Here is a 23,444-nt window from a genome sequence, read left to right on the forward strand (position 1 = left end):
CTTTAGGTAAGTTTTGGCTTTTTTAACCAAAGTCAGAAAACCCAACAGAAAAGTATAAAAGAGCTAATATTAGCTTTCCAAGCAGCCCTCTCTAGGTAGCTCTTGCAGACCAAAGTCTAATATTTTATTTTCATATCAATTTAGTCATTTACCCAAGATTCCCTTTTGGGTATCCCATGAATTAGCATTTTATGACCTTAGCTCCTTAGTTCTTAGAAAAGGACAAAAAGTACAATTTTTTTTTTTAGCATAGCAAATGAACTCAAGAGATCCGCTTGCCTTTGTAAGCACAAACAATGAGTTTAGCTGGGTGGGATCTTGCCCTGAGATCACTACTCCTGAAATCTCTTTAACTCCTTCATTAATATCTTTCTGACCAGCTGACTCATTAGTGCAGCTGCTGAAAGACCCCCAAACTTGGGGAGACTCTCGCTCCAGTCACGGGTTGGGGTACCCCCAGGAAACATGAGTAGCCGGTCTTGATGTAATCAGCAAGAGGCAGTTTTATTTACGAGATCTCGGGCTGACACGTATCCCACACAGGAGATTGAGTCCAGCCCCGAGCCTCTCTAGGCAGGAGCTTATATAGGGAAAACCAGGGGTTTCGTGTGGATACACATAATTGGCTAATACAAAGGGTGCACAGTTACTATTGGCACGGAGTTACATCAACAAAGCATACGTGTAATCTAGCATCTCAGCAATGTGGGCAGGGCAACTCATCTCACTGCAGCAGGGGGATGACCCATCCTCAGGGAGTGAAGGAAGGGGAGGGGGTGGCTCCAGATGGCCAGTGTCCTTGGGAGCTGATAGTCGGGCCAGTGAGCCCTATCTCAAATTCTCTCAGGCATGTCTGGACTTTGTTTGAGACTAACTTTTTGAAATTTAACTCTTCATTCCCCTCTACTTGTCGTGAGTAGTTCTAATCTTAGGACTACATGATGAGTCTAGCGTCTAGAGGCTCCTCACCCCATACATGTATAGCACTAATCCGTCCCTAACAAAAGCAAAAAGGCAGTTAATGATGCAGGGCCCAACAGTGAGCAAAAGGAGGAGGATAATCAAGGGACCAGCTAAGGCTGACAACAGGGTGGTAAGCCATGGGGACCTATCGAACCAGCTTTGAAATCAGTTATCAGTGGTTTCTCGTTCTTGTCGTCTCTTGTCCAACCTCTCTCTAAGTTTAGCCATAGAATCTTTAATGGTCCCGGAGTGATCGAGGTAAAAACAACACTTTTCCCTCAAAGCAGCACATAGCCCTCTTTCTTTAAGGAATATCAGGTCTAATCTTCTCCTATTTTGAAGGACTACCTCTGAGAGGGAGGTTAGGTATTCTTGGAGGTCAGCTAAAAAGTCTTTAGGATTCCAATCTGAACACTATCTAAACCTATACACCAAGGTCATGACTATGTTAGAACTTTTAAACTTATGGTCCCTGAGGCACAGTCCCAAGAAGTGTTAGGAGTATTAACATATGTAATGTTACATCATTTGTAATAGAAATCAAGCCTATCTCTATATTTTTCTCGATGGAACCCAGGGCAAACATGAAATTCTTGTTTCTAAAGCACACTCCTCAAGTGAGCATTATAACAACCTCCCAGTCACTTATCTGATGTGTAAGTCTAGGGAGCTTTTTGAAGATCTGAATGTCCCTCTAGGTCCTAGCTCTCAGCCCCAACAGCTAGTATGCTGCTGGTGAGGGCTGAGACTTGATGGCTGTCAGGGTGGTCAGCAGCACCAGGTACGGTCCTTTCCAGCGAGGCTCGAATGTCTGGGCTCCATGTCATTGTATGTAGCTACAGTCTCCGACCTGGAACGGATGAGATGTCTCGGGGGTCCCCGGGGCATAGGCTGCTGTCAGCTGTGAGCAGATTTCTTTCTGTATCTTATCTGTAGGTCTTTTACCCTGACACATAAATCATTATTACTATGACATATTGGTTCAGTAACATCATCTAATACAGTCAGAGGAGCTGAGGCCCCATATAAGATCTCAAAGTGGGTAAAGCTCAATCTGGAAGGGGTATTTCTTGTTTTGAAGAGAGCAAGAGGGAAGGAGTGTCATCCAGTCTGTGCCAGTCTCCATGGTTAATTTGCTCAGGGTCTCTTTTAGAGTCTTATTTATTTATTCTACCTGTCCTGAACTTTGAGGTCTGTAAATACAATGTAATTTCCAATCGACCTCTACATACTTGGCCACACCCTGGCTTACCTCGGCAACGAAAGTAGGGCCGTTGTCTGACCAGATTACCTTGGGCATTTTAAATCGGGGGAAGATTTCTTCCAGTCCATTTCTGTATTTGGCAAAGTGAGTCTTTTCTTTGTTCTCTGAGGAGTATAGTTTCTCAAGGGTGTCATTGTCTTTTTGTTGTTTAAGCAATTTGGGCCTTTTCTTCTGTTGTACATTCTAAGTGAGGCCATCCCTTAGTCAATCCAGTTTAGTGGCTGTCTCGTAGGCCTGTAACCAGGATAGGCTCCTGTATAGCCATTTCCCGAGCCACTTTATCTGCTTTGTTACTGTCCCATGCCACTGAATCTCTTCCTTCCTGATGTCCTGGGCAATGATTAGTACTCACAGTTGTTGGCTTTACCAGGGCATCCAAGAGATGGCAAAGGCATCTGCGGCACTGATGTGCTGGGGGGTTGAGGTTCAGCCATTCTAGACGACATTTGTGTTGTCCACCATGGCAGCACCCACTTATCTCTGACCTTCATGAATAGAACTGTTCCCGTCTGTGGACAAGGTCCTCGGCTTTCAGCAGGGGTCAATCAGCCCGTCGCAGAGGTCTTTCCTCCACCCATGGGCTTCTGCCAGTGCTTGACACTTGTGCTGTGGTGGCTCCAGGTCAGGATTGGGCAGCAAGGTGACCAGATTGCCCCCAACAGGTGGAGAATCTAGTCCATGTCAGCTGATCAGTGATCCCATCCTCTGGGACATTTCATTTAAAGTCAAAACATCAGCCACTCTACCACAGTTTAAGTCCTGGATTGGGTGATAATTGTTAGTGTCCGGCTGGCAGGAGTGATGTGTTCCAGGCAGAACAGGACTAAGCCACACATCTCTCAGCATCAGGTACTGGTGCACTGAGACAGGTCTTAAGCTCCACATACACAGTCTGTAGATATGCATACACATGACCTCACATTTTAGCCCACGCAAGCCATTTTGAAGAGCAATTTTCTCATGAGCAAGGGATAGGGGCAGTCAGGGATGACCATGAACTAGTGGGTGGGTTACCCGGCCCAAGCCAAGGTCCATTGTTCTTCGGGCAGTCCATAAGTATTGTTGGTTGCCAGTAGCCCCTTGCACTCAAGGTCTTTGGATATTGGCCCACTGGGGGGGAGGGGCATAGGAGCACAGAGCATTGGGTCCCTGTATCCACACTTCCCTTCTATCTCTGTACATAGCCAGCACTCTAGGTCCAAGAAGCTCTCCAGTGGCCCCTCTTGTTCTTTCTTGGGCAGTCCCTGACCCAGTGTCCTTTTTCTTCGTATTAGGCACACTGATCTTTAGCCAGGAATTCTCTTCTGTTGCCAGGTACTATCTTCCTAGGTTCCTTAACTACTGTGGCCAGTATATGTTCCTCTCTTGTCTCTTTTCTTCTCTAGCTTCCTGTTCTTTTTACCTTCTTTCCTCTTTCTCTTTCTCTGTCTCTCTGTCTGTATCTTCTTCTACAGCTATCAGTTGCTGTCCGCTTTTGTGCACCGACCCTGAACCATATATCAACCTTATTTTCTCTGCAACTTACAACAACTCTCTCAGTGACTTAGCTTAACCCTTCAAGTTTCTGTAACTTTTTCTTTATATCTTTTTCTTACTTTAGCCAAATTGGTGGGCCGTTTTCTAGCCCCTTTGAGACCCACCCTTGGAGCCTGGCAGCAGACCTGGCACTCCCTACCTTTAGGCGTATTCAAGTTAACAGTCAAGAGTGAGGGTCTTCCATCCGTGTCTGGAACATTCTTTCTGGCCTCCAGTAGGATTCCGTCTTTCCTCAGCGGTAAAGAAGACCTGTAACAGTTACTAACAAGCATCTCAAATGGGGTGGTGAGAAAACAAGAGAATCTTGAGAATAGAGGTCTACTGAAGAAGGCAAAAAGGATTTTAGTCACACAGCTAAACCAGGAGGCCTTCTTGGACAAAAAGGCCATTGTACAAATGGCAAAGGTTTGTAGTCTCCAATACCTCAACAAGGAGACATTGTCCTAAATTCTTTTAGAAGTCTGGTTTCTAGGATAAAAATTCCATAAAAATATTATCTCAATTTAGACCTGTTTCCCTAGATTAGCCCACGTCACATGTTGTCTAGAACAACTTCATCCAAATTACCAGGTTCATGTCAACTTTCTGTTACCAATATTATATCTTTTTAACCATATCTAATAACTTAAAAGCCGATAGTCCATAACCAAGGCATGTAGAGCATATTTATACATTTAAAACCAATGAGAAACAAAATTGAAGTGGCTACACATATCTTTAATATTTAGACCAAGCACCATTTTCACCTGTTGAGTCTAATAATCACAGTCAAAGATTTTCTAAGAGAAACAGCCATCAGTTTTATTACCATAGAAGCTGAGGAGCTGCTGGTGCCTTTAAGATCAGCTCATGCAGACGCTCAGCCCCCCCCCCCGGGCGGCTTCTCCAGCTGACCTAGACTCCTGGCTACAGGTACAGGGCTCTAAAGGCCTGATTGAAACTGCCTTTTATTCATCTGTTCCTTTTTGAAACGAGTTAAAAAAACCAAATCAAGGTGCCAACGACCAGCAAATAAAGTTTTTACCATTTTCTCTTTTGAACATGAAACATAAAATATTTAAGCAACAAGAAACAAAGACCACAGACATGAATCGACATACATGGACGGCTTGGTGCACCAAGGACAGACAATAGACAAAGAGGAAAAACTAGATGGTGTTCCACAAAAGGAACCCAGATTAACCAGTTCACCTGGGGCTATCAAGACCTCAGTAGCAGCCCTTTACCAAACTGTCTCACTGGGCTTAAAGGCCCATGGAAAAGAAAACATTAATCTTGACCTTGGCCACCGCCAAAGCCTGAATTCTAAATCTTGACTGGTAAAACAAAGTTCTTCACAGTTTGTTGCAGATTCTTTGAAACTATTTTAGGGGCTTCTCTGCCCCCAAACCTGGGACATTTTGACCACAGGGGTAGGAACTGGCTGCTGAGGGGATAGGATCAAAGGCACTCTCCATGTCAATGATGACTAACAGGGAAGGTTACTTAATGTTGGAGATCAATTCCTCTCTTGGAATAGGGCCAGCAGATAAGGCAGGCTCCCTTAAAGAACTTCTCTTAATGAACACTCTCCTTTTGTGAGCAAGTGTTGAAGGTCTGGCCACTGAAGGCAGCAACTGGAATTATTTATTTATTTATTTATTTTTCAGGGCCAAAAGTCTCATAATACAACCACTAACTCTACGCTATCTTTTTGTTGTCAAAGCGCCAACCCCAGCCAGCCTCCTTACCTTGAAACTCCTCTTACGCTGACTTGGCCAGAGCTGCGCTGCTGCCCACGCGCAGCCTGCAGCCTGCTAGCAGGCCTGCATGCTCACCACCCTCAGCCCCTACATTTTCCTACTCTGTGTTGTCCCTTCCTTAGAAGCTGTGAATGTTTAAGCAACAGGGAGAATTTTTCTTCAGGATCTAAGGTAAAGCTTTCAGGTTCTTGTTAATGCTTGCTTCAGACAGATCACTCGCTAACCTGGAGTCCTTCATACACAACGGTTAACAGCAGCTGGGATGGACAATGGGAGTAAAGAGAGGGGCAGCTCTCTGGGGAGGAGGCTCAAGAGAAAGATAAAACTCCGCAGAAAACAATTTCTCTCAAGCAAATTATTTTTAACTTTTAAGTTAAGCACCAAGAGGACCAAGTAAAACTCCTTGACAAACAAAGCAAACAGTTTCAAGATTTCAAACACAGTTGTCAGTCCAAGATTTTAAACACAGTCAGATCTTTTTGACTGTCAGTTGCTGGGTCCTCCCGACAAAGGCTGGCTCGCGGAACGTCTCTCACACGTCCCAGAACCTGCGCGATTGGGGCGTCCCCCTGTGCACTTTCTAAAAAGGAGAAAAAAGAGAAAGAAAAAGACTATTCGGAGTAGGAATCCTTCATCTACTCACAGGCGTCTGTCCGGGGTGGGAAGCCCTTCCACCCAAGCACACTTAAATACGGGGTGGGAAGCCCATCCACCCGTGCACAGGGCAGGAATCCTTCTTCTGCCCAGACAGTGCACCAAGACCTTAAACCGGTACCGGAAAACACAGACTGCAGGACTTAATTCACACACACACTCTCACACACAGCGGCCGCTTTCCAGCACTCACACTAATGTACCTCCAAGAGGCATTCGGGTCTCTGGAGGTCACGCTCCTATCCCGGACGAGCCCCCAATGAAAGACCCCCAAACTTGGGGAGACTCTCGCTCCAGTCACGGGTTGGGGTACCCCCAGGAAACATGAGTAGCCGGTCTTGATGTAATCAGCAAGAGGCAGTTTTATTTACGAGATCTCGGGCTGACACGTATCCCACACAGGAGATTGAGTCCAGCCCCGAGCCTCTCTAGGCAGGAGCTTATATAGGGAAAACCAGGGGTTTCGTGTGGATACACATAATTGGCTAATACAAAGGGTGCACAGTTACTATTGGCACGGAGTTACATCAACAAAGCATACGTGTAATCTAGCATCTCAGCAATGTGGGCAGGGCAACTCATCTCACTGCAGCAGGGGGATGACCCATCCTCAGGGAGTGAAGGAAGGGGAGGGGGTGGCTCCAGATGGCCAGTGTCCTTGGGAGCTGATAGTCGGGCCAGTGAGCCCTATCTCAAATTCTCTCAGGCATGTCTGGACTTTGTTTGAGACTAACTTTTTGAAATTTAACTCTTCACTGTCCCTGTTCTTTTAGGCCCATGAAGCCCCTCACATATATAATTGATATTGCATCCTTATATTTTGTGTAGTTGAGAAATTCTTTAAAGGACAGCTCTTGCATTGATTTATGTATTCTTGAACTCATATTTTCAGAATTCTTTCCCACAGCCTTAAGGGCTGTCCTGCAGTCCTCTAAATCATAGAGATACATTCTCACTTCCCAGGATCATGGAGTCATCAACCTTGGCAGAGAGGGCATTCCCCCAAAAGAAGAAACATAAAGTAAAATATGTACATTGTTATACAAAAAGCCTTATGGCTAGCAACTGTCAACAGTCATGGAGGTCCATACCTGTTGGCTTTGCTTCAGGGGCAGGAACCCTGTCACACTGTCCCTTCCACAGCCATGCAGAGCAGGACAAGGAAGAACAGATGGATTCAGTTTCTCCATGTTTCCAGAATGAATTAGACTCCTCTTGGCAACATGAGCAATGAATGTGAAACAGGCATGTATAAGTGGTGTGTTAGAATGTAGGAAGTGGAATAGTGACCGCAAGTTGGTCTTTTTTGAGCTCTCCTTTGGTATCAAATAGAGGGGTGAAGTTCTTGTCTTCACATTACAGACCTTGCTAGGGTCGGAGCCTTGGCCTACATCAGTGCTACTGAGATAGCAAGCCGCTTGTCCTCCAAGGGAGAAGGGAAGCAAAGGAAGGTGATGCTTTCACTGTTTGCACACTGGGAAGAGAATAAATAAAGGGATCCAGTGAAACTGAGAGATAGAGTTTTAAATTAGCCCAAAACTCACCTGACTCAGGAAGACAGATTGTTAAAAATGCAAGAGAACTACTTTGCTTATCACCTGGTGTGAGTAACTGTTCTTTGTTCTGCCCCCCCCCATGTTTATTTAAGCCCCTACTTGTGCCTTCCAGCCATTTCATCCTGCAGAGAGCATTCCAAGAAACCAGAGGCCCAAGCCTAACCAGAGGTGTTTCAAATGCAGATGCTTCATTAATTCTGAGAAACTTTTACCCAGACAGGACAACAGATAAAAATAATGAGGACCTGAGGACCCGACCCTTCTCTTGATTTAGTAACTCTGTTCCAGGAACCAGGGGGCCATAAAACCTTTTGGCGTCACCTTATCTCCTGGAGCCATAAAACAATCCTGTAACTTGTGGTAAATTCCCCTTTGACATCCCCTCATCCCCTGGGGCTCACAGCCTCTGCCTTTAAATACTCTTTCTCCCAGCCTCTCCACTCCCGCTTCCTATCGATAAACCTCATGTGATTACAGCAAGTATGGTCTTGTGTGTGAGTTCTTGGGGGGGGGGGTCGCGTCATCCCGAGACTTGAGTGAGGGTCTCCCCGCTCTGGGGGTCTTTCAAAACCGTCCCCTCAGTCTACCTTTGGAGTTCTGATGTAAGATTTAGATTTAAATACTTGAAGACAAGAGGTATGCAGGACTAAGTATCCCTGGTCAAGGCATGTCTCTGCTCAATACTCACCCATCACTATCTCAGCACCAATCTGTCCTACAAAGTAGTCCCACTGAGCTTGCTTTTAGGAGCTTAAAATCAGAGGGACCAGAAGCAGGGAGATCTCTTTGTTAGAGGCGAGCCTGGTCTACAGAGCAAGTTTCAGGATCTCAAAAACAAACAAAAACAAACAAACAAACAAACAAACAAACAAACAAAGCATATTGGTAGTAGGGGCAGGCCTATAATCCCAGAACTCAGAAGGCTACGACAGGAGGACTGTGAGTATAAGGTCAGCCTGGACTATGTGGTGAGACCCTATCTGCCAACAAAAATCGGATTAATATTTCTTCAGAGGGTTGGCATTTGACCTAGAGGTAATGAAATACGGTGGTGAGCATGTGTGCACAATACTTGGTGACAGCAATAGTGGATAACCCCTTCTGTTTAATATGTGCTCTGGGCTTGCCGCCAAAAAACGGAGTGCCTGTTCAGTTACTTATTACCATTAGTTAGAGCCACTGTGACAAAGCCTGAGATGCTGTGGCGTGTATGTGGAAGAGAGGAGTCCTACAATATAGGAGCTCCAAACTTTGCACTAGTATAGTAAGAAGCACACAGGACACGCAGGCGCAAAAGACACCCTCGCCTGCACTCAATCAAAGGCGGCGGGAAGTTGGTCTTAAGAGCAGGAACTGAGCAGCCTGAAGACCGATTGGAGGCCACGGCCCAATAAACAAACGTCTCATTGGCGAATCGCGCGCAGGCGCGGGTCGCCCAGCCTTACATTGGGCCTTTCACGCAGAGGGGGCGTGACTCCAGGGCTCCCCCCTCGCCTCGGCCCAGCCTCTGGGTACGAGCAGAAGGTTCCACTGTCCGCGGGACCTCAGCTCCTTGCTTCTCTACGGTGCCGGCTGCGCGGAGCCGGGATGCCCTGCGCCTGCTGCAGGTCCTCACTATGGAGACCAAACGCCTGGAGATTCCCGGCAGCGTCCTGGATGATCTCTGCAGGTACTAGCGGTTCACCTTCGCCTCTGCGTTCCCTCTGCCTAAGGGCGGCCCGGACCACTGTTGCCTCTCCCCCTCTCCTCTGTTCCGCCTTGCTCTTCAGACTCGGTTCTGCCTACCCATTCCCGGGTTCCGCTACTCATCCCCGGCTCTTTATAAGTCCCGGGTCTCAGCACTGAGCCCGGGCTTCGGCTCGCCCTCCCTGTCCCCGGGCCCCTCTTTTCGCCCTGGCCTTGATTCTCTATTCCCGGGTATCGCTTTGCGTCCTCGGCCTCAGCTCACCTGAGTTCCCAGGTCCCGGTTTGCACCCCCGTTCTCAGCTCTTCCTCCTTCCCCGGGTCCTTTGCGCCCCCGGTCTCTATTCTTCCCCATCCCTGGGACTAGGCCCTTCTCTTCCTCAGCCCGGGGTCTTTGCTGTCCCTGCCTCTCCACATCCCTTGGTCTCACTTTCCCGCCCTGTTCGCCAGTGTCCGACGCCCATTCAGTTCCTAAGTCTTTCAGTTTCTGTTTCTTTTATCCCGTCCACCGAGGAGCACTGAAATATCTCATTTCTACTTCAAATATTCTGTTTTTTCCTGCAAGTGAATCCCCCTGGCCCAAACCTGAATTCCCTAGTGGTTTTCCGCCCAATTCCTTCTTTGAAGTGTGTGGGGCTTTTTTGTTTTGATTTTGTTTTTTTCCTGACTCTAACTTTAACCTGTGGCTTTCTTCCTCCTCCCTTCGTCTCTTCTCCACGTAGGTGGAATCCACTGTTTTAATTCAGTTATATGATCTCAGGTACCTGGATCTACACAGGGAACAATTTTCACGCTTAAACTTTATTCTCTGTATGTTCACCCGTGGCATTTTCTGTAAAGAATTAATTATTCTTTCCAGAATTTCCCTGGATTTATCTTCGGGAACAAGAGGAAAAAGTCCAAGAGTTCCTTCCCTTTAATCTCTTGATTCTCCAACTTGGAAGGAAATGTACACCTGTGGGTCTTCACAGGAGTGAATTTCTACGTTCTTATCAACAGTAATTGCAGCCAGCCAAAAATATGTTCATGATATTTCCTTCTTTGTCAAAGTAAAGCGTTGTTATGAAGTCATTGCTAGTGCATCGACTTTGGACTATGAAATAATTTATTAAGAGTGTGAATGCTGGTTCTGTATTCACTTCTGGCCACTAATATCTGGGCTTAAAAATGAAACTCAGTGGTCATGCCTCATGCAAGCTGTTTACTTTTTTATTTTTTAAGTATTTGTTTTATTCCTGATTATTGGAGGCAGGGGACATGTGTATAGGTATCTGCCCATGCCAAGAGTCTGTGGAAGTGTGTGCTAAAACCTGAGTATTTCTCTAGAGCCCCAGGCACTCTGAGTCATTTTAGGAAACGAAATATGCTTGTGAAGTTTTTACTGGTGTCCTCTCACATTGCATTAAAACAGTTGACGCAGTGATTTCCACTGTCACCTGGACAAACAGATATGAGGATTAATTTATAGAGGGACACATCCTAATTTAGAAAATCAAGATTTGAAACCTTCCTTTCCTCTATGCCATGTGAGTGTAATGAAAAGTCTAGTCAAGCACTTTAAACGTTGCAGGTGTACATGCAGAGGACATACATAGGCTAATTGTATAGGTAATAAGCGCTTAGTGCTTACTGTTTTCCCAGCACCCACATGGTGGTTTGCAATTGCCCATAATTCCAGTTTAAGGCCATCAGATTTCCTCTTCTGAACAATGTGGGTACCAGGCATGCACATGTTATAATATACATACATGTAAGCAAAAACCACGTACTTGAATAAATTTTAAGTCTGATTTAAAAAAAGATTTAAAGTTGTAATTCTTTGGGTTTGGGAGAATTATACTTTTGACTTATGGTAGATTCACATGAATCTATAAAAGTTACAAGGAATTTATTTTCTGTATTCTAGAATTTGATAAGAGATAACTTAATGCATGTATTCGGATTAATCACTAGCAGAATTTGCATCTGAAGTGGGACTACTGGGCTGTAATTTTCATTTTCTTTATGTTTCCCAGTTTTTTATTTTTTTCCGCAGATGCAAGTTTAATAATTAGAAAAAAAAAATCAAGGTGTTTGGGAAAGTGAGTGATTATATGTGAGTTAATAAGGATGAAAGTTAAAAGACAGAGAAAGATCGTATGACTTTCCACCTTTTCCCCGGCATCTGCAACTAGTCTTCCTGGGAGTTTTCAGGCTGGTCTCTAATACCTGGGATTCCGTCATCTGAAGAAGTAACGTTAGCTGCTGTGATTGCTGTGGCTCTGACCACAGAATACTACATCCTGTTGTGCAGACAGCACGTGAAGCAACTAATAAGTGTTATAGAGGTTAGCTCTGGTGAATGTTTAAGCTGCTTTCTTACATTACATTTTATTAGACACTGATCTTTTTAGCAGGGTGATATGTTCAGCTGTTGGGGCTAGATGCTTGATAAACTAGTTACTAAGCCATTTCCTCATGCTACAGTTGGTAAAAGTTTTCAAGTTGATATTTGTCCTCAAGCTCTAAAAAATTATTATAAGAGGGAGTGGTGCTTATCAGTGTGCATGTGTGGATAGCTCTGTGAAGTTGCTGCTGACCTTCTACCTTTACCTGGGTTCCTGGGATCTAACTCAGGTTCCAGGCTTGCACCAGGCTGGCCTAGCTATTTCCCCAGCCCTCCAGTTGGCTCTGTTGCACCATTGGATTTTGGTTCTCTAGTACATTCGTCTCAACCTTCCTTCCCAATGCCACAGCCCTTCAACACAGCTCCTGCTGCTATGGTGACTCCCATAAATTATCTTGTTCCTGTTTCATAAGTGTAATTAGCTACTGTTATGAATCATAATGTGAACATCTGATATGTGACCCCAGAAGGGTTGCAACCTACAGGTTGAGAACTGCTGACCAGATGTGAGAGTGTTAGGGGTGATAGGTCCAGCGCCTTTTGGAGATGATGTAGGGAAAGGAGCTGTGTGTGGGTGTTGGGAGTAGGGATTCTTTATGAGAACAGTTCATAAAGGTAGCCATGATAGCAAAAGTGGGCTGGGAAGGGCCTGGGGAGATGGCTTGGTGGTTAAGAACACTTCTTGTCCTTCCAGAAGACCCAGGTTAAATTCTCAGTTCCCACATGACACTACAACTATCTGTAACTTAGTTCCAGAGAATCTGATGCCGTCTCCTGGCATCTGTGAGCACTACATGAATGTGCACAGGCATAAGTGCACATTCCAGAGTTCATAGCCTAGCCCACCAGTAAGAGACTCTGCATCAAGAAATAAGGTAGGAAGCTGTTTTGTTGTGCCTGTGAGGAGAGCCTGGGAGTTTGCAGTGATGGTGGCTTCTGGTGCGTGGCTTGATGAAATGTTAAGGCCCTTCCATTGGGAAGATTCAGAAAATTGGCTTTGAAACCATCCCTCTGGGTGGTCATGAAGCCTCGGTCGTGTAAGGGATATGTTGTGGGCATGGGATGGAGAACTAAGGCAGCAGGGAATGAAGTCCGGCTGCCTGTTGATCTGTTTGGGTGCTATCTTGAGACGTGTCAGAATTATCTTTTCGATGGGCCTTGTCATGAATAGTAGCTGCCTGTATTGGAAGCTAGGTGGCTTATACTAGGGCCAAAAATTTTGTATTTTTCTGTTGCTATGATAAATAAAACTCCTTGACTTTTCTTAAAATTCATAAAAGGAGTTTGGTTTCTTTGGTTTACTGTTCCACAGGGGTAATTGTTTTTGATGGAATGGAGGTGGCAGGTGGTAGCAGTTGAGAGAGCATACTTGAAAAGGCACAACTCTCAAAACCTGCCCCCATTGGACAAACTCCTGAAACTGGGCCAACAAGGTCTACGTATTAAATATCTGATCCCACAGAGGACATTTTCATTCAAACCACCTCAGCACATTTAATCATCACATTTAGGGCAGTGAGTGGTCCATTTCCCATTGCATGACCTGTTCTTATGGAGAGTATAGGCTAAATTATGTAAATATTGTCATTGATGCCCCAGTTGAAAACAGCGGTAAGAGCAATTAGTTCTGCCTTTGAGGCTAAGGTGGATTTACCCAGAGGGCTCCTGTGGCCTATGCTTTCCTGAGGCTTACTGTCACAAACCCTGAAGATTTGCATCCTACATCCATGAACCAGGTAGCCTGCCTTGGGAACATGGAGAACCTTGTAGATCAGGTCTAGCACCACAGATAGGATTTTAACCTCCACACAGGAGTACTCCAGAGAGACCTTGGGGTTAGGATATAGTAATACGGGGACAAAACTTAAAGTTTAGCAGGGTTTTGTGTCTTTTGAGACATTAAAGAATCTGGAACCTGTCTGCTCTGTTACATGAGACATAGTGCAAGGCCCACCGGGAAGTAAAAGCTTAACTCCAGGGTCTTCCAGTTAAAACATGGAAATCACCATTCTCTGTCCAGGGTTTAGAGGCTTCCCACCAAGAGCCACAGTTGGCCAGTGCACTGACGCAGGGGAATTCTCCCGTGCCCCCAGATGCAACTGGACTCTTGGAGGGCTTTTTGCCATCATCACTTTAACTTTTGTACGTAGAAGAAAGGGTTTAGTAAGACTATAAAGAGCCAATGTTGGGGTAAGTGTTTAAGGAGGCCTAGGGCCCATATCATTTCAGAGATCGTGTTGAATGGCTCTTTTTCTGGTCTCCCCTTGATCTCATAGCAGGGTCTAACTATTAGTCTAAACTGGACATTGCAGAATTCTTCAAAATTGTGTCAAACCTAAAAAGGTCTGTAATAGTTTTGTGAAAGAGGTCCCTACAGTTAAAATGAGATCCTTATGGTACTAAAAAGGTTCCTTATGCCTGAGAGTAGTCTAGTTCCTAGAAGCTGCACCTCTTACAGGGAAGATTGGAGCCTGTTGAGAAACCTTATAGGTCTGTTTTGCTCTCACGTGAGTATGTCAAGGCTACAGATGAATTGATTGATCATCTTTGTATTGAAGCAGGCTACTCTCAGAGTAAAGAAGGACAGTCAGATCTTTGGCTAGGGACTACCCAAAAGGTGGGGGCCATCCTTAAAGCTAAAGCTCTCATGTGCTGCCAAGTAATCTGAGCATAGTCCAGAGATTTGGAAGCAGCCAAGAACTTAGTCTGCGAATACAAATGAAAATGTCCCTTAGGTCATTGTCTGGCACAGTCACATTTGTGGCCCTCAGACTGTGGTGCGGGGGCAGGTAGTATACTCATTGTGGAAATAGTACCGAATACCTTGCTGTGTGAGGTGTGCAAAGCTGCTCCTCTTGCTAGAACTGCCTGCTTTCAGAGATCAGCAGTGCCATGTGCTGGCAGTGGTGGCACACAGCTTTAATCCCAGCTCTCTAGAGGCAGAGGCAGGCAGGTGGATCTCTGAGTCTGAGGTCAGATTGGTGTACATGGTGAGACCTTGTCTCCAAAACAAAATAGAGAGTTTAGCAAAGCTGCCAAACTAGACAGTGGTTTGTTGAGAGAATAGGAAGAAGGAAATGGCCTAGGACAAGTGTAGTGAGTTGATCCTCTTCTGTTGTGGAAGCTGTTCTAGGCTGAAACCTAGAAAAGAAACAGCAGTTTTAGTTTTGACTTGAGACTAACCAGGCAGGAGGTCTAGTTTCTACAGTGCTCTTTTCTCTGTGCCACCTAGTGGCCAGTCAGATTTGGCCAGAGTTTTTTTTTTTGTTGTTGTTTTTTTTTTTTTTTTCAATTCACTAAAAGATTATAAACCGGCTTCTCTGGGTCTAATCAGAGCATGTGCAGAATAAACGTCAGTGCTCATACACAATTTTATGGGCCCATTTCCCTGGAATTCTCCTCCCTTACTTCTGCATTCCTGGGCAGTCCTATGTGCTGAGCTTTGGAAGGACTTTATCCTGTCTGCCAGACTCTGTCTGACCCAGGAAGAGACTTGGAGCTTGCCCACCCGTGTCCCCAGTTGCACCAGGGTATACCGAGGAGTGCGGACCTGGGACTTTGTTTTGATCTTCATCTTTTCCAAGATTCTTCCTTCCACATGTACTCTCTTTTCAGAGAGTCGTCTAAAATAAGTTGTTCCATGTATTTTGTCCAGGTCCTATGGCTGTGTCTTATGGCAGGGATCAGCCTAAACGTTTAAAAGGTAAATTACAACTATCAGCATATTGTATACAATCACTAAACAAATTTGGATATTTCGTGAGTCTGAGAGAGCATAAACATGTTCAGAGGAGTCTAGTGCTCCGGCACAGTGAAGGTAGTGTTTCTGAGTCCCTGGGGATGAGTCTGAGGTAGACCAGCCAAGGTGAGGGTAGATAGAATAAACAGGTTCACTCAGATCCCCTTGCAGCTCTACCAGTCATTATCTCTTTATATTGATCCATCTATCATGTTTGTGCTGTTGTTGATTTATTTGAGTGGGACCACTGATGTTCAAATTTTAGAGTATTTTCTTTCAATTTGATTTGAAATAGGAGAACAGAAATAAACCACTTGGCACCATAGCAAATAAATAATGCAATATGACTAATTAGTTGAGTGTTAGCTCTCTTTAATAAAAATGATCTGAAAGGCCAGTGCATTTATTTCGTTTAGTTGAATTTGCTTCTAATGTTTGAAGGACAAAGGAGATTCTAAAATGCTCAACTGGGAAAGAAGCAATTAGTAAATCTTTCACACCTCCTGGCATCCATGTTCATTTAGACTTGTGTGTTAGCCCGTGTGCCTCACTAAATAAAGACAACTCCCATCTTTATCACCTTTGTGCAACTAACTGTTGTGTATCCCTGTAGGAAAAGCACACACACACACACACACACACACACGCACACGCACACACACACACTTTCCTCCTTTCTTGGTAAGTTTTTAAAAGTCAGTTTTGGGCTTTTGAAAGTATTTGGAGGTTAGTGTGGGTCAAGGCTCTGTGGTTCTGCTTTTTGAGAAGCATTTGTCTCTGTGTTGTTTATATCTGGGGACTACATGGATGTCAGGCACCTTTGCTGGGTTATAATGATGCTGGTGTATTTTTGACTCCAGAAGAAATCCAAGGATTTTCTTCGCTTGCTTTAATTGCTAGGAAGCTCTTAAATTAATTTCTGCATTTGGGAATAGTATCTACACAGTTCTTCAAAATATTCTCTACAAGTCCTCTGTTTTGAGCCAGTTTTAGGCCTGCAACCCTGCCTCCCTGGTGGTGGTAAGTTTCTCGTTACTGCTCCAATGTTGTGGATTCTCAAGTGAAAGACAGGCACACACAGTTTTCTATTTTAATATGTCTTAATCAGCTCAGTGGTTGGGCTACTCCCAAACTTCCATGTTGCTAACACCTCCCCTCCTGAGTTATTACTTACTAAAATCTGTATTCCATCTTTGCTCCCTGGGGGGAAGAGTGGCTCTCTTCCCTAGCTCTTAGAAGATTGGTATGCTTTCTCTTATGCTGCCTGCTTTCAAGCCTGGATCTTATCCCTGGCTTGACAATCCCTTTTCCTCATCAACCCCTCAGCCACAGCCCCTTCCTCCTGTGTTTCTTGTGCGAATCCTAAAAGTCTCGCCTCTGCCTCCCTGCCCAGCCATTGGTCGACGACAACTTTATTTACCAAACGCAGCCAATTGGGGACAGGGATCCTGGGGTCTTTACATGCAGGCATAGGAATTCCCATGTAACTTTGGGAACCCAATTAACATAATCCACCACACTACTCCTGCTCTCCTTTCTTAGTTGGTGGGTGGGGTAAATATATTAAACTGTAATGATTGTAGTTGTAATTTCTGTACGTTTTTGTTTTTGGCAGCCGATTTATTTTGCATATTCCCAGTGAGGAAAGAGACAATGCAATCCGAGTGTGCTTCCAGATTGAACTCGCCCATTGGTTTTACTTGGATTTCTACATGCAGAACACACCAGGATTACCTCAGTGCGGGATAAGAGACTTTGCCAAAGCTGATATCCTTTTTGTTCCTAATGATCGTCTTTGATTCTTTCTAATAAAACACTTTTGCACAAACTTCCCTTTAGATTTTCTTTGTAACTTCTGGATAACAATAATGAAATAGACTTGAGGCAGTTTCGTTGTGCTCTCTTTTTTCACAGCACTGAAGTGTATGGTGATTAGGAGTGAATTAGACTTGATTTTCCTTTATAAAGAGCTAGGCCATTTCTGGGACAGTTCTGATGTTTGCTCCACTCTTGCTATACAATCATTAATCAGGTGATCAGATTGAAGACGCTTTTCTGTGTGTATAGGACATAGCTTAGTCATAAATGCTCATCCATTTATTGTCAGCACTTGAGGCTGAGGCAGGTGGATCTCTGAGTTCCAGAAGGACAACTGGTCTACAGACCAAGCTCCAGGACAGCCAGGGCTACATAAGAAATCCTTGTCTCAAAAACAGACAGACCAAAAAAAAAAAAAAAAAAGTTTGTTTTAATGTAGTTGTTATGAATGTCTAAAATTATAAAACTGTCTACATAGCAAAAAATAATGGATCATTGTATTAAATGTTCTTAGAATTTAGAAGTAGGATAGAAAGAATTTAGACAAAGCATTTTTAAAGAAGATTCAGAATTTCCTCTGGAGAGTTAAAAAAAAATAAAACTAGTTGGTGCCAAACAGGATTATTGTGGGGCCATAGTGGAAGTGGGTGGAAGAGCCTAAGGTGAGGTAGGGGCTCTTAAATCATGACTAGTGTGATTTTTACTTATTTGTTAGATACTATTCTTAGCCATTCACTGTGTGTTGAGTGAATTTGTTCCCACAAATTCAATGTGTTAAAACTAGCCTTACAGCGGGTACAAATGACCCAAAGTACCAAACTACTAATACCCTGTTTCTTCTTCCCACACCCGTAACATAAGGGATTCCTGAGGCTCCATAGAAAATGGGTAACATACTGTTTGGGAGACGTTAGCAGAGCCAGCCAGCGTTTTGAGCAAAGAGAATTGCTCATCATGTGAAATGATACCCAAGATGTGTTGGTGACCTAAGCCATAGGTAAGCACTAGTACTTAAGACAGGAGTAGGGTTCTGAGCCATGGTTATAGGGTCCAGAAAGAACAGTCAAAACAAGTACTGAGGACACTTGGCAGAGTAGATGTGTAGAAGTTGGTGTTGAGTCCAAGGGAAGAGAAGATCAGACTGAATACTATTTTTGCTAAGGGCTTGCTTGATGGCTAGTTCTGTACAGAAAAAAGGCCAGCTGTGGGAATCCTCTGTTTTGGTCATCTTGTGTAGACTTACAGTTTTTCCAAACAGCCATATATTCTTGGGTTCTGAGTAAGAATTTACTTATGAGTACATGGAGTTTTATACTTAACCTTAGTGTTCCAGATATTAAAACCTTGGTGCAGTTTTTCTTTTTACTCTTGTTATATGGCGAAGGAACCTATATTGAGAAGGAACTCTGCTTCGTCAAATAACTAAATGGTTACTGTGTGCCAGGCATTTTGCAGTGAACAAGGTAGGCTTACATTTAGGGTCATGAGAGACAAAGGAACATGCTCTCACAATTCGGGGTAGTGGAGTGCCATAGTAGAGAACAGAGAAGAACTATTCCAGATTCAATTCGAGGGCCTCAAGACCCACCCCTGACTTGGCTGGTGGAGAGGATGACGTTTTAAGTTTCTTGTACTCCCAGTTACCTTCATCATCTAATAAATGAGTGAACATCGTCCAATCAAAGATTAAGTTCAGAAGTCAGGCTACTTGTTTAGGATCGGCTAATTATCTAGGAAAGAGCCAGTAAGTGTTAACAATTGTGAAAAACAGACATTTTTGAGATTAGATAGAAGTCTACTTTAAAAATAATTTGGGAAGAAAAACTTGCAAAAAGCTGTTTTAGAATAATGGAAGAGTGCGATGCTGGCAGGTTACTCAGCTGAACTAACTGTGGGGACTCGGGCATGTTTGAAACAGAAGCTGTAGGGTTGGGATTTTTGTTTCCTTTGTGTTGGGTTTTGTTTTTCCTCAAACCCTTGATTGGGCTACAGTCAACTTACAGAGAAGGGAGTAAGAACGTTAGGTTTTTGTTTTTAATTGGATGACTTTACAACAGAATTTTATTGACTGTAGAGAGTCAGCCTTTTTTCGAGACATGATTTCAGTATCTTGGTGACTGAGGAACCACAGGTGTTCATGGATGGCTAATGTATCTGGGCTTGGCCTTGAAGTCGTGAAATAATCATGCAGATTGACAGTGTGTTTGTCTTTTAGTTATGATGTCAGATGATTGGCCTCTTTGGATTCGTAGAGGGCCTTTTTACTTATCCATAAAACTATAAAATATGGAGCTCATAAAATTATATTTATGAGATGAATTAAATATGACTTCATTTTGTCCAAACTTCTTGTCACTGTAGATGGTAGTACAGAGTTTCTGCTCTGTCTGCTATAGCGTCTTCCTGTTACTTGTCATTTTACTCTAAAGTATCGCTTATGTATTGGGCTCCTGCTGTTATTACCTGCAGGGTTTAAACTAGTGTTAGTCTCATCGAGGCCTCTAGAATTGACTGATAGTATTTGTGTGAAGTCATTGTACACAGTTGAAACACATTCCTGTCACATGCTTGTAGAGTTAACATCAGAATAAAAACAATATGCAAGTTTGTAAGGGCTTGAGAACCATTACAAAGGTCCTCAGGTTGAGAAACTGTCATAAGTTAACAGCTTTCTCCACATGTGTCACTCTGTTTCAGTGATATCAAAAGACCTAGTATACAATTACAGTGTTTGTTTTTGTCTATAAGTTTGTTCTTTAATGTTTTACACTGTTTTGTTTCTTAGGTACATACTATATTTTTTGTGAAACTGACACCCTAAGTTTTCCTACATAAACTTCAGTTAGGCTTGCCTTTAATGATAATAATCAGAAATGAATACTTGAATGTATGTGGCAAAAAACATGGGTGTGTACAGTATCCCTCACCTGCTTCCCAGGGTTCTAGTACTTTAATTCTTTATGTGCCCGGTGGCTATTGGTAGAATGTGTGCACATTCTTGGGGCTGACTTCCTGTGAACCTGAGACAAGGATGAGTACTGAGTCAGAGCTTCTGCATTCCTGTTTAACTTGGAAGTCTAGCACTGATAGTCTATCAGACACGTAGCTCACTTTGTGTCTAGGTTAAATACTAAAGTTAATGTTTTGCTCAAAGAAAAATGAGTATGCTTGGGAGAACCTAAATAAAGTGCAGGCTTGAGTAATTTCATATGACCTACGGTTGATTTAAATAGATCCGTTTCTACATAGAATTTGTGGAGATTGATTTACCTTTTTAAAAAATTTCTGCATGGTATTTGTGTGTATGGGTGTCTGTGGAGGCCAGACGAGGGGATCGGACCCTCTGTGGCTGACTGGAGTTATACATGGGCACTGGGAGCTGATCTCTGACTCCAGCCCCTCCCTGTTGTCACTTCTTCCACTGTTGAGGCGAGTGGTAATTTCCTTAACATTATTCATACTCTTCAGTCACTGTCCATTTCTGCTGCCACAAGGTGAAGACGTGGAAAAGATTCTGGATGAATGGAAGGAATATAAAATGGGAGTACCAACTTACGGTGCAATTATTCTCGATGAGACACTGGAGAATGTGAGTGTACCAGAACAGAAGATTATAGTGCAGTGGTGACTTACTTAGTTTTCATCCTGTTGACAAAGTTTTTGATGTAATGTTTTGAATTGAGGTTTTAAAATACCCATAGATTCCTGTTATTAAAGAGCTAAATTTTGGATGCTTTGCCTGCATCCTGTATCTTTTCCCCTTTACTTATTCACTTCCATCCTCTTCACAGCCCCCCTTCTTCCTAGTTCCTCTCCCTCACAGGTCCTACTCTCTCCCCCTTCCATCTCCGAGAAGGAGGCGGAGGTCTTTCCTGGGTACCAGTGCAGTCTGTATCTTAAAGTTTTGTACCTCCTATGGCATAATGTAAAGACATGACACATGTCATTTCATTGCTGAAACAGTATGTTTTATATTTTTGGTTGTGAGCCTAGCCTTTAACGGCTGAGCCATCTTTCCAGCCCGAAACAGTATGTTTTAAATACACAAGGAGTGTTTCTTTATACTAGTATGTCTGTATTCTTGGAAGATATTTAGGGCAAATGCTGTCTGTACAGCTTATTGGTAAATAATTACCGTAAATACAGAGAAAAATGCCTTTGGTTGGGGTATGGAATGTGGAAAATATATTTCTTTGCTTTTTGTTTTCGAATTTCTGCTTGTTCACAGGTACTGCTGGTTCAGGGGTACCTGGCAAAGTCAGGCTGGGGATTTCCAAAAGGAAAAGTAAATAAAGAAGAAGCACCTCATGACTGTGCAGCTAGAGAGGTGAGTGCTTGCTCTTTGGTGGGTAACTTTCAAAGTCTTAAAACCACACAGATCTACCCTTTTGGACTCTGGAAAAAAATTCAGCGTTTTCCCAAAAACTGAATACATAGTTTAACTCAAGAGATAGATAGCCTTTGCGCTGGAGAGATGGTTAAGATCACTGATTCCTCTTTCAGAGGACCTGGATTTGACTTCTAGCACCTACATGCTGCCTTGAAACCTTTGGTAACTCCAGACCCAAGGATCCGATGCCCTCTGCTGGCCTCCTGTGGTACTAGGCACGCACGTGTTGTCCAGGCAAAACACTCATACATATAAAAAATATGTAAGATACCCTGTCTCCCTCCTCTTTCTGTCTCTATCTCTCTTTGCTTTTAGGGGGCTGTTCATCCTCACTGTAATTTTAAAGCGTCTATCTGGCTCTGTTCTTGTCTTTCCACCTTTTGCCTTAAAATTGGATTTTCTTTTGAGAAAATATTTCAACTTCTAACTATATTCTTTATTCTCTTTTTCTTTTTCATAATTCAGAAAAATGAACAATCTGGATATTTTTCTAAGAAATTTACATTTTTCTCCTCAAAACTCATTCTAGCTTTATACTTGCCCTATAAGATAGAGTTTTTTTAAAATCCTTCCTTTCTCCCATCTTAGCTGTTATTACAAGGACTTATTCCTTATCTTTTGAATTAGATTATTTCCAAAATTTGACTAAAATTATTCCTACCCAAACCATCCCTGCCAATCCAGACCCTAGGTTGCTGCATCAGAAATAAGTTAATGGAAGAAGACCTGGTTTTGGCTTTCGCTGATAGCCTGGGTCCACCATGGCGAAGGTGTAGCAGGCACAGTGTGGCTCTTGGTGTCTTGGGCAGTGCCACTGCCTGTTCGTGTGGTAAAGAACCTAGGGGCTCAACATGGTTGGAGCCAGGGGCTGGTTGAACTGCAAAGGTGTGCTCACCTGTTCTTAGCAGCCAGCTCTTCCTCCTAGACTCCATTAGCACTGTGAGGGGAGGCCTAGTGCTTTTCTTAGGCATCCCAGGTTTAAACAGAAACCATCTGAGCCAGGCTCAGAGGATCCTTTTCCTTGGAAGGTCTGTGGCCTAGTATTAGCACTATAAGGACTGGGCTTCTTTAAAGAGAAATGATTTCTTTCTCCTTTACCTTATTTAAAATTCCATTTACTGGGTAGCTCTAGTCCACAGTGGTCTCTGAACGTAACAGCTGCTGTTACCATTTTTGGCTTTACTATGTGGACAGTCTGCAGTTGGCTCTTTACCCTATACCATCTTATACCTGACCCTTGAAGGTGTTCTAGTTCAGTCTGTGTTTATATATAAGCCTAGCTACTTTGGACGAGTCATTTAACCACTCAAATGTTTTAAGGAAAATCGCTTTTAAGGACTTCGTAGCCAGAAGTAACGTCTTTGAGGGGAAGATGGCAGAAATGTGATTCAGAGATGTTTTTGAGGTGTGGTGTGTTTGATACAGTGGTTATTTATTGCCTGCTTTTAGTTTTGCTATAGCTTACTAGTGAAGAAGTTATAGTTCTTAAAAGCCACCATGGGGTCTGGGATTTAGCTCATTGTGCAAGGTCCCTGCAGCCCTAGCAGAACTTAGTTTGGAGTATGTACCCAGCTTTTGTGTACGTGCTGGCAATGTCAATTTAAGTAACAGAATCTCATCTGCAGGAAAAGATCTGCAGACCCAGAAAGAAATACATTCTCTCTTCTTAGGGAACCTGAAACATTATGTCGATCCATTAAATCATCTATATAT

General features: G+C 43.5%; 1 protein-coding gene across 1 annotated transcript in view; it reads left to right on the forward strand.

Annotated features, from left to right (window-relative positions):
- The first annotated feature begins 9,191 nt into the window (after positions 1 to 9,191).
- Positions 9,192 to 23,444, forward strand: part of Dcp2 (decapping mRNA 2) — a 32,863-nt gene continuing 18,610 nt past the window's right edge. The window contains exons 1-4 of the mRNA XM_032886177.1: positions 9,192 to 9,384; positions 17,139 to 17,290; positions 20,803 to 20,930; positions 21,570 to 21,668. Coding sequence (XP_032742068.1) covers positions 9,332 to 9,384; positions 17,139 to 17,290; positions 20,803 to 20,930; positions 21,570 to 21,668 — 432 coding nt within the window. The 5' untranslated portion in view covers positions 9,192 to 9,331. The remainder of the gene's footprint in view (positions 9,385 to 17,138; positions 17,291 to 20,802; positions 20,931 to 21,569; positions 21,669 to 23,444) is intronic.

Source organism: Rattus rattus, chromosome 15 (genome assembly GCF_011064425.1).
Source record: "Rattus rattus isolate New Zealand chromosome 15, Rrattus_CSIRO_v1, whole genome shotgun sequence".
NCBI classification, from domain to species: domain Eukaryota; kingdom Metazoa; phylum Chordata; class Mammalia; order Rodentia; family Muridae; genus Rattus; species Rattus rattus.